The sequence below is a fragment of the Narcine bancroftii genome, chromosome 14 (assembly GCF_036971445.1).
Source record: "Narcine bancroftii isolate sNarBan1 chromosome 14, sNarBan1.hap1, whole genome shotgun sequence".
NCBI classification, from domain to species: Eukaryota; Metazoa; Chordata; class Chondrichthyes; order Torpediniformes; family Narcinidae; genus Narcine; species Narcine bancroftii.
In genome coordinates, this window is record NC_091482.1 from 18,775,556 (window position 1) to 18,794,952 (window position 19,397).

General features: G+C 41.5%; 1 protein-coding gene across 2 annotated transcripts in view; it reads right to left on the bottom strand.

The window, feature by feature from the left end:
- The window catches only part of LOC138749431 (uncharacterized), a 28,141-nt gene extending 9,332 nt beyond the window's left edge, over positions 1–18,809 (bottom strand). Inside the window, exons 1-4 of one of the 2 annotated variants that reach the window (XM_069910745.1) lie at positions 18,293–18,809; positions 10,986–11,081; positions 7,948–8,060; positions 6,831–6,954 (exon numbers count right to left, since the gene is read on the bottom strand). In XM_069910745.1, the coding sequence (XP_069766846.1) occupies positions 6,831–6,954; positions 7,948–8,060; positions 10,986–11,081; positions 18,293–18,356 (397 nt within the window). In that variant the 5' untranslated portion in view covers positions 18,357–18,809. Of the gene's footprint in view, positions 1–6,830; positions 6,955–7,947; positions 8,061–10,985; positions 11,082–17,036; positions 17,066–18,292 lie in introns of those variants that run through there. The other variant, XM_069910746.1, reaches the window with a different exon arrangement.
- Between the last annotated feature and the right edge of the window lie 588 nt (positions 18,810–19,397).

The following is a 19,397-nucleotide window of genomic DNA, read 5'->3' on the forward strand; positions in this document are numbered from 1 at the left end:
CTTGACTCAAGACTGTTATTTAAATGCAAATTTAGAAGACATTAAAAAGTGCTTGGTTTGAAACAATGCAGGCGAATTTTGTCCTTTATTTTGACAAGAATCCACCCTTAATCCCTTGGAGCTGTGCATAATATAGCAGACGTGTAGTAAATTTTTCTTTCAGTTAGGGCATCTCACAACATTCTTAGAGAGTTAAGCCATTTCACTACATTAGCAGAAAACTAAAGAGCAAAGATGTAAAAGGGATATGATGGTCACCTTTTGACCCCACGCAGAAGAAAGTAGGGAGAAGATGACCTTTTTATTGTCAAAATTGAGTACACACATGCATCAAATAAATAAGAGACTAAAATGCTTGGCAGTGTTCAGTTCACGTATGGCTCCGATGTAAAAACTACATTTAACTCTGATTTAATGGACCTGAAATGTCGGCCAGAGGAGAATAGTTCAAACAGATGATGACTGAGGTGGTCAGGGAATTTAGTGCTCGACTAAGGCTTGTGGATCAAGCTGCCAGAGGAAATGGTAAAGCAACATTTAAAAGGCATTTCAGCTGGTACGTGTATGGATAGGAAAGGTGATTCGAACAAAGCACATGTCAATGAGCCTAGTTTTGCTGGACATTTTATGGTGTGTATAAGTTAAACCAAAGGGCCCATTTCTGTTCCAAAACAAAATTCCCTGCTCTCGTGTTGGCAGAGTGCAAAGCTGATGCTAGAACATTCCCAAAGGCAATCTTGAGTTTCAGGATTAAACCAAATGATTGCCCAAGTACTTTGTCATGATGACTGCAGATAGAGAATTGGAAAATACAAAAGGATTTCCTGTTTTACCAGCTAAAGATGAACAGTGGCAGATGTGCAGAAAGAAGGATTGTAGATGCATAGTTAGGTTAACTTCTCCACGAGTACAAATCATGGGAATTGAAACAATTTTCCAACTGAGGGCTCCAGATTGAGGCTCCTCACCTGTCAACCTCCAAAGCAAATGGATAATTCAGATTCCACATTAAATAATGTTGCAATCACCAGAAATATAATCCCAATTCAGCATTCTGAAGAAACCATTCCCTCCATGACTCACTAATTCACTGTTCCATCTCCAGCACCATTTTCCTTTTCAAGGACTTCAGAATTTGTCATTAACAAGTCACAAAATTTGCTGTTTTGCAGCAGCAAGTGTTACAGAGCAAACAATCATATGACCCACTTTTACAATAATAAATAAAATAGTGTACAAAAACTAAGACCGTGTCTTTGGGTCATTGATTATTCAGGAATCTGATGGCAACGGGAAGAAGCTGTCCTTCTGCACAACAGCATGCTGTAGTTTTTCACCATTTAATAATCTGCTCTGCTATTTTTCCTACAAAGTGGATTACTTGGCATTTACTAATGTTGTACTCCATCTGCCAGACATTTGCCCACCCACCTAACTATCCTCCTGCAGCCACTCCGCATCTTCTGTACAATTTGCTTTTCCACTCAATTTCGTATCTTCCACAAACTTGGCTACACTATACTTTGTCCTCTCTTTCAAATCATCGTTGTAAATGGTGAACAGCTGTGGGCCCAGCACCAACCCCTGCAGCACCCCACTTACCACTGTTTGCCATTCAGAAAAACACCCATTTATCCCAACTCTCTGCCTTCTGTCAGTTAACCAATCCTCAATCCATACCAATATATTTCCCTCGACTCCATCTGTCTCTGTGCGGCACCTTACCAAACGCCTTCTGGAAATCCAAAATGTACAACATCAACCTGTTCCCCTCTATCTACTGCACCCATTACATCACTCCAGCAAGTTTGTCAAACAAGACCTGCCTTTTCTGAATCCATTGCTGCGTCTGCCTGATGGAATCCCTTCATTCTAAATCTCACTATTTCATCCTTAATGACACCTTCAAGCATTTTAACTTGCCGATAGTTACCAGCCTTCTGCCTACATCCCTTTTTAAAAAGTGGCATGACATTTGTTGTCTTCCAATCTGCCGGGACCTGCCCAGAACCCGAAGAATTTTGGTAAATGACTACCAACGTATCAACTATAACTCCTGCCATTTCCTTCAGTACTCTGGGATGCATCACATCAGGACCAGAGGATTTATCTGCCTTCAGTCCCATTAGTTTGCTCATCACCATCTCTTCTGTAACAATCATTTTAATCAAGGCCCTCACCTCCCTTCACATCTTAACACCACTCTTTGGCATGCTGGACATGTCTTCCACCATGAAGAATGACAAAATATCTGTTAAATGCCTCAGCTACTTACTCAAAATTTCAATTTCCCTTTCTCATCTTCCAAGGGACCTATGTTGACTCTTGTCACCGGCGATGAAGAGCTCAAGCCCGAGACGGTGGTGGCGATGAAGAGCTCAAGCCCGAGACGGTGGTGGCGATGAAGAGCTCAAGCCCGAGACGGTGGTGGCGATGAAGAGCTCAAGCCCGAGACGGTGGTGGCGATGAAGAGCTCAAGCCCGAGACGGTGGTGGCGATGAAGAGCTCAAGCCCGAGACGGTGGTGGCGATGAAGAGCTCAAGCCCGAGACGGTGGTGGCGATGAAGAGCTCAAGCCCGAGACGGTGGTGGCGATGAAGAGCTCAAGCCCGAGACGGTGGTGGCGATGAAGAGCTCAAGCCCGAGACGGTGGTGGCGATGAAGAGCTCAAGCCCGAGACGGTGGTGGCGATGAAGAGCTCAAGCCCGAGACGGTGGTGGCGATGAAGAGCTCAAGCCCGAGACGGTGGTGGCGATGAAGAGCTCAAGCCCGAGACGGTGGTGGCGATGAAGAGCTCAAGCCCGAGACGGTGGTGGCGATGAAGAGCTCAAGCCCGAGACGGTGGTGGCGATGAAGAGCTCAAGCCCGAGACGGTGGTGGCGATGAAGAGCTCAAGCCCGAGACGGTGGTGGCGATGAAGAGCTCAAGCCCGAGACGGTGGTGGCGATGAAGAGCTCAAGCCCGAGACGGTGGTGGCGATGAAGAGCTCAAGCCCGAGACGGTGGTGGCGATGAAGAGCTCAAGCCCGAGACGGTGGTGGCGATGAAGAGCTCAAGCCCGAGACGGTGGTGGCGATGAAGAGCTCAAGCCCGAGACGGTGGTGGCGATGAAGAGCTCAAGCCCGAGACGGTGGTGGCGATGAAGAGCTCAAGCCCGAGACGGTGGTGGCGATGAAGAGCTCAAGCCCGAGACGGTGGTGGCGATGAAGAGCTCAAGCCCGAGACGGTGGTGGCGATGAAGAGCTCAAGCCCGAGACGGTGGTGATGTATCTATCTTTGCGACATAGAGGAACTGTTTGTCCAGCATTTGTGTGTTTTTGCGTTTTATAAATTTATAAAAATTTTGGTATCAGTTTTTATATTTTGTGCTAATTTCCCTTCATAATCTTTCTACCCTTTCCTTATTTCTCATTTAGTTCTCCTTTGTTGCCTTTTAAAGTTTTCCTAATCCTTCAGTTTCCCACTACTCTTGGCAACTTTAATTTTATACTTTCCTTTATTTCTTTAGATAACTAAGGTCGACTCTTACTGCCCTTTTTTTATTTTAAACAAAACCGGAATATATTTTTGATGAGCACTGAGAAAAATCTCTGAAAGCCTTCCACCGTTCCTCAACTGTTCTGCCAACTCGCCTGTGCTCCCAAGCCATTCTGACCAATTCCTCCCTCATCCTGTCACCTCCCCTGTTCAAGCATAATACATTAGATTTAGATATATCTATTGCACCCTCCAACTATATGAGAAATTCAATATACTATGACCTTTTTTTTCCAAGAGGGTCCCTAACTACTAGATTTTCAATGAGATAGATAAAATTAACAATACTAGATCTAAAATAGCATTCTCCCTTGTTCCTTAACATGCTGCTCAAGAATGCGTCCTCCAGACGACCTCGACCAGCTTGATTTTCCCAATCTACACAGAAGTTAAAGTCCCCCACGACAACTGCTGTTCCTTCTTGCATGCCTCAACTATCTCTCAGTTAACTTGGTGAGTGAAAGACCTTTACTATTCTTAATCTCTATCCAGATGGACTCAACATTCTGCTCCTTAGATATTGTAGTGTCTCTCATTATTGCCCTGATCTCATCCTTAATTAAGAGCACCACCCCACCTCTACCTTCCTGCTTATATTTTCATGTTACCTGATACTCTTCAATATTTAATTCCCAAACACGCCCACCTTGCAACCATGTTTCTGTAATGGCCACTAAATCATATGCCTGAATAATTAATAAACCAAAGACACTGCCTTACTTTTCGTCCACTTTTTTTAAATAGTAATGTTGTAAGATGGTTATATTATGAATGTTTGCCCTGTGACGCTGTCGCAAAACACAGAATTTCATGACTTGTTCATGACAATAAATTCGGATTCTTTAGTTCTCCAACCCACTCTCACCTCCAGTGTTGCTCCAATGGTTCAAGGCAAGCCTAAGGAACAACCTCATACTCCATCGAGGCACCTTGCAGACCTTGGTACTCCATACCGGTTAACAATTTCTGATTACCAGTTTTTCTTCTTTGTATCAGGACTAGCCAGATCTGATGTACATGACCATGCTTGTGTAATACTGTAGATGCTACTGCTGTTCCAAATATTTGCAGCATTCTCTTTAGGATGCCAGCAACTGCAGTTTTCTGCTGAGTGTGTAACCTCCATCGACAGCTCACCTATATTTAACAAGCATTCATCACCCTCCCCTGGACAGCAGCAACATTTCCAATAGCTATTCCTCATGATCTGATCTCCATCACTTTTATCACCTTTATTTTCACCTCTCCACATCTTTTGCTGCAATTTAAAGCCCACTCGATTTCCTACCTTAACAGTTTTGATAAAACTCAAAATGTTAACTTCTCTCCACAGATTTCCAGCATTTGCTGCAACATAGACTTCCATAATGTATTTAAGAGGACAAAGAAAGGAATACCAGTGAGAATGTGTGTGCTTGGTTTGAAAATAAACATTTCTCAACTCAAACTAAAGCTTGCATGGAAACATAAAGACCTCCTCTCGCCAAGTACCTGATGCAGTTTGAACATTCTATATTCCTTTCAAATGAAAATGCTGTCTGTCACCCAAGGACATTTACATGTTAATACACAAATTAACCATTACTTTGTTAAGCCCACTGTGCCTAAACAGACAGAATATTTTATGTCACCTAAAAAATGATAAGAATTTCACTGGCCTGTCGGAAGTTCAACACACAAAAAAAAACAAGGACGGAAAGATCGGCCTACCTCTCAGATGGATCCACGCACTGTGGTGAAGTTGCTGGGCTTAGAAAAGGTGATAAAGGAGATAAGAACTTTTTTTCAACATTGGATCCCCAGGAATCTTTGGACAGGATGAGTTTCAAGGAGATATTGAAATAGAGAGGCCTCATAAGGCCACGACTGTAACCAGACCAAAAACTAACCTATTTTGATAGATTCTTTGTTATCAAATTAGAGGAAAAAAATCTTAGAGCTTGGAGCAAAACAAGCCAAGGAAAGAAAGGGTCCATTAGAATATAATGGAAACAAGATCTTCTTTTACTCTGACATTAGCTTCAAATTGTTGAAGAAAAAGAAAGGATTCAACCCAGTGGAAAAAAGGTTATAGCTTTATTTTACAACATCCAGCAACTCAGGGTTTTTGTACGAGGAAGACTGAACAAGTTCTTCACAGACCAAGAGCACGCAGATGTTTTTGTCAAAAGGTTGATCAGTGGCCAGTGCAGCAAGCAAGAGTTTGAAACTTCTCTTGAAATATAATAAAGTTGATTAAGATGAGGTTAATCTGTCTTAAAGATATGAATTGAAGTAAAAATAAGTATTTGGGGGAAGCTGGAGAAAAATGGACTGGCATCTATTGAATCATGTGTTGGTGGCTTTGGCCACTACCTGTAGAGGGGGGTATGTTTCTGTAACAACATTAATGAGGGAAGAGCAGTTTATTTAACTTTATATTTTTCTTTGCTTTTCCATCTGGATTGCCTAGAGAAAATTGTCTGGATACAAGATTTACAGGACGAATGAAAAGCCAGAGAGGTGAAGAGGAGATGTTCTATAAGGATGATCAAAAAATATAGTAATGAGTAAAGCATTGAATGTTTTAATATCTGGTGAAGAGGAAACTGATATTGGCACAAAGAAAATGAAAGTAGAATTAGCTTTTCTGCAAGAAATTCATTTAATTGAAAAAGAACATCAGAAGTTAAAAAGGGATTGGATAGGTTATGTTGCAGGTTCTTCATTTAACTCAAAGACTTCTGGTGAAAATACAATTACAGATCTGATATATATTATATTATTTATATATATATAATATGTATGTATATATACCCAACCCCAACCAACCAATTTTCCCTTGCAACCGCTGCAACCATGTCTGCCTGTCCCGCATCGGACTTGTCAGCCACAAATGAGCCTGCAGCTGACATGGACATTGCCCCTCCATTAATCTTCGTCCGCAAAGCCAAGCCAAAGATATATATATATATATATAAATATATATATTTATATATATATATATATATATATATATATATATATATATATATATATATATATATATATATTTATATTTATATATATATATATATATATATATATATATATTTATATATATATATAGAAAGATGATGACAAATTCAACGAGCTTGTTTGATTAAAAGGATTCAAAAACCTGCAGTTCTTTCTACTTATGTTTCGGAACATCACATTAACAGCAAAACAGATCAAATCTAAGATTCTTATTTGAAATGGAAATTGACAAATGAAAGTTGTAATTTTACACTCAAACAATTTCTCATGCTCTTAAGTAAAAGTTTGGCTGTCTTACCGTTGGACATGGTTTTACGAACCCACCAAGGACTGCTCTCAAACTTCTTCTTCCAGTCAGCTCCCATGGAATTGTGTGTACAAACAAAAACACACCATTCTAAGCTACTCATGTAATGACCCCACTGAAAAAAAAACAAATGGCATTAACATCGACCTCTGGTTTCTGTTAGGGCCCTTGCCTGCTTCTTTCTCTGCCCCTGTTTCCTTTCATCCAGCTCCCCACCCCCTTCCCCTAAGCTCTTTTTTCTCCTACCGACCCACCCACATCAACCTGTTGGCTTGAGCTCCTCCCCCTGCCCCTTCTTCCCTCTTCTCCCAACCTTTTTATTCAGGCCCCTGCCTGCTTTTTGCTCATGCCTCGATAAAGAGCTCAAGCCCAGATACCTTTGCTTCCTATGAATCACCTGCTGAGTTTCTCCATTACTTTTGTGTATTAAACAGTTTGCAATCTTTTTTCATTCAAACAAATATCAATTTACAACAGGGCCATTTTCCCCAATATCCTTAACAACTCTTTCCTACATCTGATGGAAAAAAAAATGAATTATCAATTGGACATTACTTTTCACATCCTCCATGTGTTTCTGGCTTATTATTTCCAGCGTTTCCTAACATTCAAATTTAGAGCATTACATAGTATATTAATTTTTTAATTTCTCTGATCTTTCCCCTTAGCCTAATGTGCATTTTCTCCAATTATTAGCCTACTTTTTCCTTCAGAAAAGAATGTAGCCACTTCAACTAATACTTGCAGCAAGGTGTTCATGACGTTAGTAAATCATTCTGCAACTGAATTTCCTCCCACCTTATTCCTGGTTGGGACATTAGAATGACTGATGTTGCATGAAAGACTCCTCATATTTGTAGTGGTAATTGTTCCATTTCTATGAATTAGCCTTGTGGTTTTCTCCAATGGAAATAGTCCCAGTATCTCAAATCACAACTCATTAATACAGCTTGCAACACCAGAGAAAGAAATGTCACAGTGAAGTTACTGCAGTGAATTATTTCTGTATATCTTGTCATTTCATTCTCCTCATTTTATCTATAGGCATATTGGAAGGACAAATTTGAAATACTGTCATTTTCACAGCTGAGACGAGCTGTTGACTTACATCATAGAGCAAGTTCCACAACATGCTCCGCCCAAAGTTGTCAATAGCCACATCAAACCATGCTCCAAACGCAGATATCTGGTTTAACTGACGAGCTGAAAATCCATCAAACCCTGCAAGGTTTGAAACATCTCGTGAAAATACATTGAAAAATTATTCTGTGCAATTTAGGAAATGTTAAAATGTCAATCTAACACACAACATATTCCTCAAGTTAGTGTTGGCATATAAACCTTATGGCAGATCATTTTAATATATTATAGGATTCTTTGGCTTGGCTTCGCGGACGAAGATTTATGGAGGGGGTAAAAAGTCCACGTCAGCTGCAGGCTCGTTTGTGGCTGACAAGTCCGATGCGGGACAGGCAGACACGGTTGCAGCAGAAAATTGGTTGGTTGGGGTTGGGTGTTGGGTTTTTCCTCCTTTGCCTTTTGTCAGTGAGGTGGGCTCTGCGGTCTTCTTCAAAGGAGGTTGCTGCCCGCCAAACTGTGAGGCGCCAAGATGCACGGTTTGAGGCGTTATCAGCCCACTGGCGGTGGTCAATGTGGCAGGCACCCAGAGATTTCTTTAGGCAGTCCTTGTACCTTTTCTTTGGTGCACCTCTGTCACGGTGGCCAGTGGAGAGCTCGCCATATAACACGATCTTGGGAAGGCGATGGTCCTCCATTCTGGAGACGTGACCCATCCAGCGCAGCTGGATCTTCAGCAGCGTGGACTCGATGCTTTACATAACTACATAAACATTTGTCACTGTTAATCCACGCTGTTTCTAGATTTCTTTAGCTATGTGATGTGTAATTTCTCCCCTTTTGCCACCTGTTAAAATGGTTGACACCAAGTTAAATCCTTGCCAATGACCAGCCTGACTTGATTAATGATTAATTAGTAATTAAATAAAAATACGCCATCTGTCATGCAGAGTGAATTTGATCTGTACGATCACTAAAGGTCTGAATGGAAACCTAGAGCTGTCAAAGGGACCAGCAAGTTGAATCAAGACAACTTCAGAATTTCCAACAGTTGGAAAGAATCTAGCTTTTCTCATTGCTGTCATTTACAATGGTGGTAACATGGAATTGCTTTCACTTAACTGTTCATCAATCTCACTTCACCTCTTGGCCAAAAGAGATCCAAATACAACATTAGGTCAAAACCCAGGTGATTTCGGGTTTTTGTTGCTATTCAGGTGATGGACCTTTCCATCTCATTTCAACACGTTATAGAGCACCAACTGCCTTTTCAAACACAGGTGCCCAGCCAAGAATATGCTTCTGCAACTCTCTTGTGAACCAGCCAGCTGAAGACTTCCTCCTGGTTTCTTTCATTTTGCCCTCCTCTTCCAAAAGAGCAGGCAGGGCTGGCATACTTCTAAATCTAAAGCAAACATATCCCCTAATACACAAGTATGATTATATAAGATTTGCATACATCCGACAATGCTGTTGACCAATAGGATTTTGGTTTTCAGTAGGAATTAATAAGCCAAACCGCAAAGCTGCTGAGATAATTATCAGCTTCAGTATTGTGCATGTTAAACTTTAGGGCCACATTCTTGGCCCATTTATTATCACATCTCCAACTGAATAGGTGCATTCTATGCTGTATTGGTGGCATTCTTTAGCTGAATTCACAAACAGATACCAGTATCTGGAAAGCTAGAAATGAGATTGGTACATGTTCTCTTTACCCAGAGTATTACAGTTTACAGCAGTGGTCCTCAACCTTTTTCTTTCCACTCAAATACCACTAAGTATTCCCTAAGCTATAGGTGCTCTATGATGAGTAAGGGATTGCTTAAGATGGTATATGGGTGGAAAGAAAAAGTCTGAAAGCCACTGGTTTAACAATTTCTGCAACAACAAAAATTCCAACGAGGGGACATTTAAAGCATCCAATCATTAAAAGAAAATCAGGAGTTAAAAAAAAAATAGCAACTATGTCTGAGCTCCAAATTCTAAAAGGCTATAAGTAATACAATGAATCAAACTCAACCATCAGGGAAACCTAAGTGGCATTTTCTAGAAAATATTATGAAAAGACCCAATATTAACATCTTAAAAATGTTAAAGAATGAGAAGACAAACATTCACAAACTTTATATAGAATAACAGAATATAAAATTACCTTAATCTTGAAAGAAACATTTAGAAATAAATCCAGTAAAAAAATGTCAATTGATATATTAAATACTGTAATACATGTACATTATGGAACTTTAGGAACATTTAACACAAGAGCAATTCTCTGTGTACAAAAATGTTATTGTTTCTAATTCTCTGAGCTTTGGAGAATATAAGTTTTAATCAGTTGCAAACAATGAAATGCTGGAGGGAATAAGTAGGTCACACAGCATCCATGGGGAAAAATTGTTAGTCAATGTTTCTGGTCAAGACCCTTTATTGAGACCAAATTAGGGGTATAGCAAGAGGGGAAAAAAAAATTGATACCGTTTTTCTGGCAAGCTCTCTTCAAAACTCCCAAGAAAACAAAAGGGTAATATAAAAACTAATATAACACGCGCTTCTTGTGAATGGAGTCGAGAGGGCACTGTACTGGTAGAGTCTCCAGCCTTAAACCCATGAAGGAGGAGTGAAAAGGGTAAAATGGTAAACAAAAGAAATGTGGACACGCTGATCCCGAGCATACAAATTATATATGTCAATAAAGTCAAATGTTCACAAGATGAACTGATCATGACTTTGGTAATAAATGAAGATTTGGTAATGAATTCTACATCAAGAGCAAATTACAGTGAAAACTTTGAACTTTAAAAAAAACTTTACAACAAACGATGGGGGAATTCTTAAGTATTTTAGTTGGTGGTTACATTTGAAATGTTAAAGGGAAGTATTATTACGGGTATTAATAAAAAGGAAGTTTATACATTACTAAAATGAAACCACCTGATGCCACAAATTAATAGAATGAGCAACATCTGTAAGGTGCAATGCTCAAGGCAGAAAACTTCTGACATTCAACCAAATTCAGGTTAGTTTTAAAGATTTTCCTTCCTTTTATGTTTTAAAGATAGCACTTACCATCGAGAATAATGGATATCACATAGCAGGGAACAAACAACTCAGGATAATTGAAAACCCACCAGCTCATTAGCAGGAGGAATATCCTTGCATAACCTGAAAGTAAAATGGTCTGCATTTAGTTAAAGCAGTGAACTTTGTCATAACTAACTTCTCCCTGCCTCTCCCACATTTTTTTCAGATATTTCAAAATAAATCGATATTACCTGCTCAAGTCTACTTCGAAACACACTCTATTTTAAGGGCATGCCAAGTTACAGAATCACAGAATGGTCTTTTGGACCTAAACCATTTAGCCCCTCTTGTCCATGATAACTCTCTACCAGAGCAATTCACCAGTTGCACACCCTGAATGTTTCTTTAGAGTCCTGGAATTTCTCCTTCACCATACATCTATCCAAGTCCTCTTGAAGACCACAAAAGAAGAGTTCTACAAGACCTGCAAGGAGTGCATTCCAGATTCCAACCACCCTTCTGTTAATTTCCTTCATTTTTACACCCATGACCTCCAGTCTTTGATCTTTCACCTAGTGGAAATAGCCTCCCACTCCACTCCACCTCAATCCCTCATCATTTTATGTAGTCCTATCTAGTCTGCTTTCAATCGTCTCTTCACCAAAGAAAATAGTCTCTGATCCATTGCATGAATGTAGTCATTCTACCCAGGAAAAATGTTCATAAATCTCTGAACTCTCTATCTCTCATCGTGACCAGAATTGAACAGAATACGACAACTGAGGAATGACCAGTGTTTTTTAATTAAAAGACTTGCCACTACATGGATGTGAGGGGGTTGGAGGGTTATGGGCAGGGAGCTAGTGGAGTTTCACTTAAATTGGTGCGGACCAGAAGGGCCAACGTGGCCTGTTTCCGTACTGCAATTGTTATATGGTTATATGTTGTATACTTTTTTAAATTTAAAAAGGTAACAGGCCACAAGTCTGTGCCCCTCAATTTACACCTAATTAACCTATCCCTCCCCCCCGCCCCCGGTAGACTTTAAACAGTGGGAGGAAATTGGAGCCCCCAGGGAAAACCCACACAGACTCTGGGAGAACATACAAACTCCTTACAGACAGCACGTGATTCGAACCCCACTGAAACTGATCACTGCTGCCCATGGTATTACATTCTATGTCCCTACTGATTAAAGTACAAGTGGCTCAGTAACTGGCTTTCCAACCTGCCCAACCACTTTCAATGACTTGTGCACCCATAGAGCCTCCACCCAACTTGAAGAACAGGATCCTTTAATTTATATTGTTTCTCCCAATTCTTTGTACCAAAACACATCAATTTATTCTTAAAATACATCTGCCATGTACCTATTCCACAAGCACCTTTCTATCCTCCAAGTTATCAAATCTGCTTCACAGTTCCCAGCTCCTATTACCTTGCTCACAAATTTAGAAATTGTTAGGTCATTAATTTTATACAATAGCAATGTTCTCAGTTTAGAAGTAGTACAGCCGGGTTGCAGATTAAAAATTCAATTTACCACAACAGAACATACGGATTGTACTGTGTTCCAAGCAATAAGTGCTCTTTGTGTTTTTTTAAAATTCCTATCACAAACTAAGTGCAGTGAAAGTCATGGGAAGCTATTATTTCCGAAGAATGGCAACCCAGTCGCAATTGCAATATCTGCTATTGATTTGAAAACAAGGACAGAATTTAAAAATTTAAGGCTGCAGGCACAATTTGTTTCTTGCAATGTGTCCATGAGTGGACAAAATTTTGTTCTGTCCTTGAAATGGAGACAGTGCATTCCGACACCAGAATAATGAGAACATAGTGTATATGTTCTTCATGCTTTGCTCACTCCAAATGTACAGTGGACAGCAGTTAACAGAATGTCCACAAATTAATGCAAAACTGCTATATTTAAAAAACAGACATATAAAGGAATTAGTTAAAGCGCAGGCAAAACCCAATCAATCCACGGTTGTCAGCACTATTTGAGAAATATATTGAAGCATATCAGCTCCTGCCTGAGCAGTGACATAGATCCGACCCAATTTGCCAACTGCATCAACAGGTCTACGGCAATGTCATCTCATTGGCTCTAAACAAACCCCTGGTCAGCAAAGACGCAAACCTCAGGATGCTCTTTATTGACCAGCATCCCCTCAAAACTCCAAGACCTGGGCCTTAACACCCCACACTGTACCAAAGGATGCTAGATTTCCTTACCTCCAAACCACAATCAATGAGGACTGATATGAACATCTCCTCCAGCACCAGAGCACCACAAGGTTGCCTACTTAGCTCCCTGCTCTACTCATTTTACACCCATGACTGTGGGGCTCGGTACAACAACAGCACCATCTATAAATTTACTGACTATTCCACAGAAATGGGTTGCATGAAAAGGGGTGATGAGTCCGCATACAGGAGGAAGATTTAAAACTTGGCTGAATGGTGTCTTAACAACAACCTCGCACTCAAGGACCTGATTGTGGACTTCAGGAGGGGAAAACCAGGGGTGTTCGATCCAGTGATCTTTGGGGGGGGGGGGGAATCAAAGGTGGAGAGGGCAAGTAAAATTAAATTCCTGGGTCACCATCTCAGAGGATTTTCCAGGACCCAACACACTAATGTCATTGTGAAGAAAGCATGTCAACACCTCTACTTCCTCGGTTGTTTGTGGGTGTTTGGCAATGACATCAGTAATCTTAGAAGTGTACAACCCAACTGCATCACAGCCTGGTGATGGGGGAACCAATATCTCTGAGTGGAAAGTCCTGAAAGAGGTAGTGGACAAAGCCCAATAGATCACAGGCAAAACTTTTCCCAGCATTGAGAAAATCTAAATGGTACGCTGTTGTTGGAGAGCAGCAACATCGATCAAGGATTCACATCATCCAGGACTTGTTCTTTTCTCACTGCTACTATCAGGAAAGATGGACAAGCACCTCAAGACTCATACCCAGCAGGTTCAGGAACAGTTGCTCCCCCTCCACCATCAGACTCCTCAATAACAAACTCAGAATTCATGTAAGGACTCTTTGTACATTATTTATTACTGAATATTTACAGTTTACATTTCTCTTTTGTGTACATATCTTTCTGGAGTAGTTTTTTTTTAAACACCACCAAGAAGCAGAAATTCTGCCTGGCCCACTGAATGTTAGTGTTGTATGTGATGTCATGTCATGCATGAGCTCTGACAATGAATCTGAACTTTGAATTTGTGCAACCTCAGTCCTCTTTCAATGCAGAAAAGCGCTGAAGAAACAGGTCACACAGCATTCTATGTAATAAAGATATGTAAACCAATATTTTGGATCTACCTTCTTTTTGCTCATGACTCAGGCCTGAAATGTTGGCTAAATAGCTTTGCTACATAAAGAACCCTGTGAGACCTGATGGGTTTCTCCAGTGCTTTTGTGTACTGAACATCTGATCTATGCAAGTTACAAGCATCCACACATACGACAGAAATTTTAAAAAACATCTGCACATGCACAACATGGCCCTATACTGTACTGAGCCATGTGTGCAGTCACCATTCTTTGGCAAGAGGAAAAACATATCCCGTGCTGATAGAACTGCTAAGATTCTGAGGGAAACCATAACTTTGGAGGTAAAAATGAAAGCCATTAACCAGCATGACCAAGGAAGAAAGGACAATGATATTGCATGCAGCTCTACATTGGTCGCATTCCACCGTGTCGATGATTTTAAAGGATGCAGAGAGAATACACAAGGCTGTAAGAGGATCTGTAAGTTTGAAGAGCACAATTTTAGCTAAGCATCGGTGACGGGCCATTCACATGATGGAGAAGTTATTAATGGTGTGGTTGGAAGGCCTGATACAGAAACGCATGCCACTGAATTAAGGATGATTCAGACAAAGGCTGGACATCTTTTTGAGGCATTGAAGCAATGAGTGAAAGAGAAGTACATTGGGAACTTCACCACAAGTAATGGCTGGTTTAGTCGATTTAAAAGAAGGTACGGGTTGCACAACATACAAGTCTCAGGGGAAGCAGCAAATGCTGATGGCAGTTATCAACCAGAGCACATTTTCAATGTGGATGAAATGGGACTTATTTGGAAGAGGATGCCGGAAAAAACGTACACCCATTAAAAAAAAATGCTTGCATGATGCCAGAATTTCAAGCATTTAAGGATCAAGTGACCTTGATACTGGGTGGTAATGTTGCTGGTTTTAAGCTGAAGCCTTTCCTGATTTACTGCTCCAAGAACCCACGTGTATTCAGAAACCACTCCCCCTCCCCAAGAGTTGAAGCATTTTCCCAGTCCCCCCATCTTGTTCTGACAGATGACCAAGTAGTGTCCATCTTTTGGGAATCTGAGGGCAGCATTTGGAAGATAATGGCTATCCACTGGAGCTAATGGATGCTGGCAGTTAGCTTGCCAACACATATGGAAGATTTTTGCAGAGACGGTCTTTGTGGCACTTAACCAGTGTACAAGTATCAGGGGATTACAACTGATCCATAAACCATGGGGTTTAGTCAGGGCCTTTAGAGTAGTTGATTAAGGCTGCATTCAGTGGTTAGTGCTGCACCCTGTACTTAATTGGAGTTGACGCACGGTAAAGATCATGACCACTACCACTTGGGGAGTAGCTCCTTGACCACTGAGAGCGGCCCAAGGAAAATTGGCAATGGCTATGTTGCCAAATATTTACAATTGGTGGTACTTCTGTATCACAATTGTTATTTGCCCAAGACTGGATGTTGTTTCGGTCTTCCTGGACGGGTTATCGGTTGATTTTTTTTTTAAATGTGGTGTTGCCAATGGAATTGAACATTGGAAATATATTGCTGATTGCACAATCAAAGTGATGGAGGATGGAGTTTGAGGTTGGATTAGAGATGTCACCACCAGACACATCATCCTTTCTAGACCAGTATTCCAAAGGAGCCATTTATTCTTCCAGTTCCAAAAAATATTTGCTCTCTTCCTATGACACCTTCCTGCCTAATTACAAAAGATGTTTCACTGGTCTTTTACTCTTCCCATCTCATGATCCACAGAACAAACTGCTGTACTAGCTGAGACAATGTATACATGCACTACCTCCAATTTATGACTCCATTTACTGCTGATCACGTGATTGCATTCACATTGGGAAAACCAATGTCATTTGGGTGACTGCTTTGAAGAATACCTCCACTCAGTCCCCAAATGAGAGCTTGAACTTCCATTTCTTATTGCTTTGATTCTTCCTCTCAAACCTCTTTGGCCTCCTATATCTTTCCAGTGTAGCGTCACCAACAGAACAGATGTCCTCAAGCCCAAGGCCATCTCAAATTTCAGGACTCTGCGGCTTTCCCAAGAACCTCCTTATTTTGGGGTCTCATGTCTATTACTGCACAACAGTGGTTCACCTGTTTCTTCACAAGCTGGATCTAGGTATGTGCTTTAATTGAAATGGAATGAAAAAATCTGAAGTCTTTGACACTTTTTGCTTTGAGCAAAGCACATGGTGAAATTGGAATAAAGCATGCATTAACATCTATTACAGAAACTATGTTGTCCAACTTCTTTAAAATTGCTTAGTCATTATTAGTCAACAACAGCACTGGAGGAACAAGATTCAGGTCATATTATAAACTGTCAGTAAAATTCTACTATTTCACATTCAAGAGATTTAGAGGTCCCCCCCCTCCCCCCCCACCCTTCTCACTTCTGGGAATTATGAGTAAATAATCTGCCTCTCCCTCTAGACCACACATGTCAAACTCAGGCCTGTGGGCCAAATTTGGCCCATGATATAATTATATTTGGCCCGCAAGATCATATCAAATATGTATTAGAGCTGGCCCGCTGGCCACCACGCCAGTATAGCGCATGCACAGCTAATACTACAAATCCCAGAATGCTTTGCAAATGTGTTGGCATCAGCCCGCTAATCGCCCTCACCTCCTCTCTTTACTTGCATTAGCATCTGCGACCTGTCGCCTAACTCACATGTAATAAACCCCTTACCAAAAATGGCCAAACGAAAGACAGAAAACAGGACCTTACAAGACAGGTGGGAGGCAGACTATATGTTCATCATTTTAAAAGACAAACCTGTTTGTCTTGTGTGTGGAGCCAGCATGTCTGTAGTTTAAGAATATAACATACGACGACACTATGAAATGTATTAAAATACATTTAAAAGGAGCTTAAAGGCTATAGAGAAATATTATTGATTGAATATTTTATTTCTCATTTGTTAATGCTTCTTCTGGAAAGAGTTTAACCAAAACTATTATTAAACATTTATTTTAATAAGAAAAAGTTTAACATTACATATGTTGAAAGAAGATAAAACATGCAGATGTTGTTGAAAATTTTCAATAAATATTTAGTTTGGCCCACGACTTAGTCCAAGTTTTTAATTTTGGCCCTCTGTGAATTTGAGTTTGACACCCCTGCTCCAGACCCCCTCTACCTTCCAACTTCATCACCATCCATTTTTCTAACAGCTCTGAGGATGGGCGATTAACCAAAACAGTATTCCATCTGTCCCTCCACAATCCTAGCCTGCTTGTTGGAACATTTTTAATATTTCAGTCTAACTTCACATTTCCAGACTTTTTGCCTTTACTTCCCCCTGCAAGAAGGCGGGGAGAAGAAATCCCTCCCCCCCCCCCCAACTCCTGAACTCACTTGTCAGGTACAGGGAGGTAAATTTTCACGACTTCCTTGCCAACCCAGGCTCGCTGTTGTGGGTGAATCGTATTCCAAAGGGAAATTGATCTGATTGTAATTACAGCCGAGTTTTCGGTTTCGGGTCGTGTATCCCGTTTTAATTAATTGCAGAATACTCTGTAAACCGGTGTTACCCATCTCAGGCAGTTGGTTACTAAAAAAAAAGATGTTGGAGCACCTATTGTCCAGAAGAGACTCCGAGCTTTAATCATACATTGTATCCAAGATTAAGGATCACATCTGAAATGTGTATTTCCAATAGTATTTCTCTGACCCCGTGGGTCTCCAGAACCAAGACCCAAATCTCAGACGCACTTCATCCCTGCGACTGAAAGGACTTTGGGAATCTGAGGGTAGCATTTGGAAGGTCATGGCTCTCCACTGGAGCTCATGGAGCTCTGACAATGAATCTGAACTTTGAATTTGTGCAACCTCAATCCTCTTTCAGCGCTGGAGAAACAGGTCACACAGCATTCTATGTAATAAAGATATGTAAACCAATGTACAAGTATCAGGGGATTACATCTGCTCCAGCTGTCCACCCACATCAAGCAATCGCCCTACATAACTCAGGCGCTTTAAGAGTACAATATCAAACGAGGAATCATGAACCCAAAACAAAATCCCCTTACCTATAAGGTTTGGCACGTAAAGGAAGATCTTCCAATGAATACTGGGGGGGGAGGGAGCGTTCATACTGCTTGAAATCCAATTGCTTCAATCGGCTGATGATTTTTGTTCTAGTGCATTTCATTTGGGACTGGTCTTTCGCACGCACGCTGTGCAAACCACACTCAAGCAGCCCAGAAGGAAATACAAGAGGCCAGCTGGCGGTGGCCGCCTCCCCCGATCGATCTCACCCGCAGGCGTATTTGCAGGGACGGGGGCTGCGCTCTGGTCCCTGGTTGCCTGTTCCTCTTTGCAGCGAGGCCACGCCTTCTGCCTCGCTGTTCCCCTCCGGAACTGCCAGCGCAAATCTCGGGTGGCTCGAAGATTCTGCCCGCGCGATTCTTGGTTCTTTTACTTCGCAACGTTAGTTGGAGAAACGTTACATTTTTTTTGTTGCAAACCCAGCGCGAAATCGTTGGGGGAAAGAACTGCAAGGTCCTTAGCAGGTCGGTTAGAATAAGGCAAGCCAACTGAATAAAGTGTGCTTGCTCCCGGTTCTCCACAGATCCTTCCACCAACTGCAACCTGTCTTGGACCAGAGAATATCTTTTCTTTGGCTTGGCTTCGCGGACGAAGATTTATGGAGGGGGTAAATGTCCACGTCAGCTGCAGGCTCGTTTGGGGCTGACAAGTCCGATGCGGGACAGGCAGACACGGTTGCAGGGGAAAATTGGTTAGTTGGGGTTGGGTTTTTCCTCCTTTGCCTTTTGTCAGTGAGGTGGGCTCTGCGGTCTTCTTCAAAGGAGGTTGCTGCCCGCCGAACTGTGAGGCGCCAAGATGCACGGTTGGAGGCGAGATCAGCCCACTGGCGGTGGTCAATGTGGCAGGCACCCAGAGATTTCTTTAGGCAGTCCTTGTACCTCTTCTTTGGTGCACCTCTTTCACAGTGGCCAGTGGAGAGCTCGCCATATAACACGATCTTGGGAAGACGATGGTCCTCCATTCTGGAGACGTGACCCACCCAGCGCAGCTGGATCTTCAGCAGCGTGGACTCGATGCTGTCGGCCTCTGCCATCTCGAGTACTTCGACGTTAGGGATGAAGTCGCTCCAATGAATGTTGAGGATGG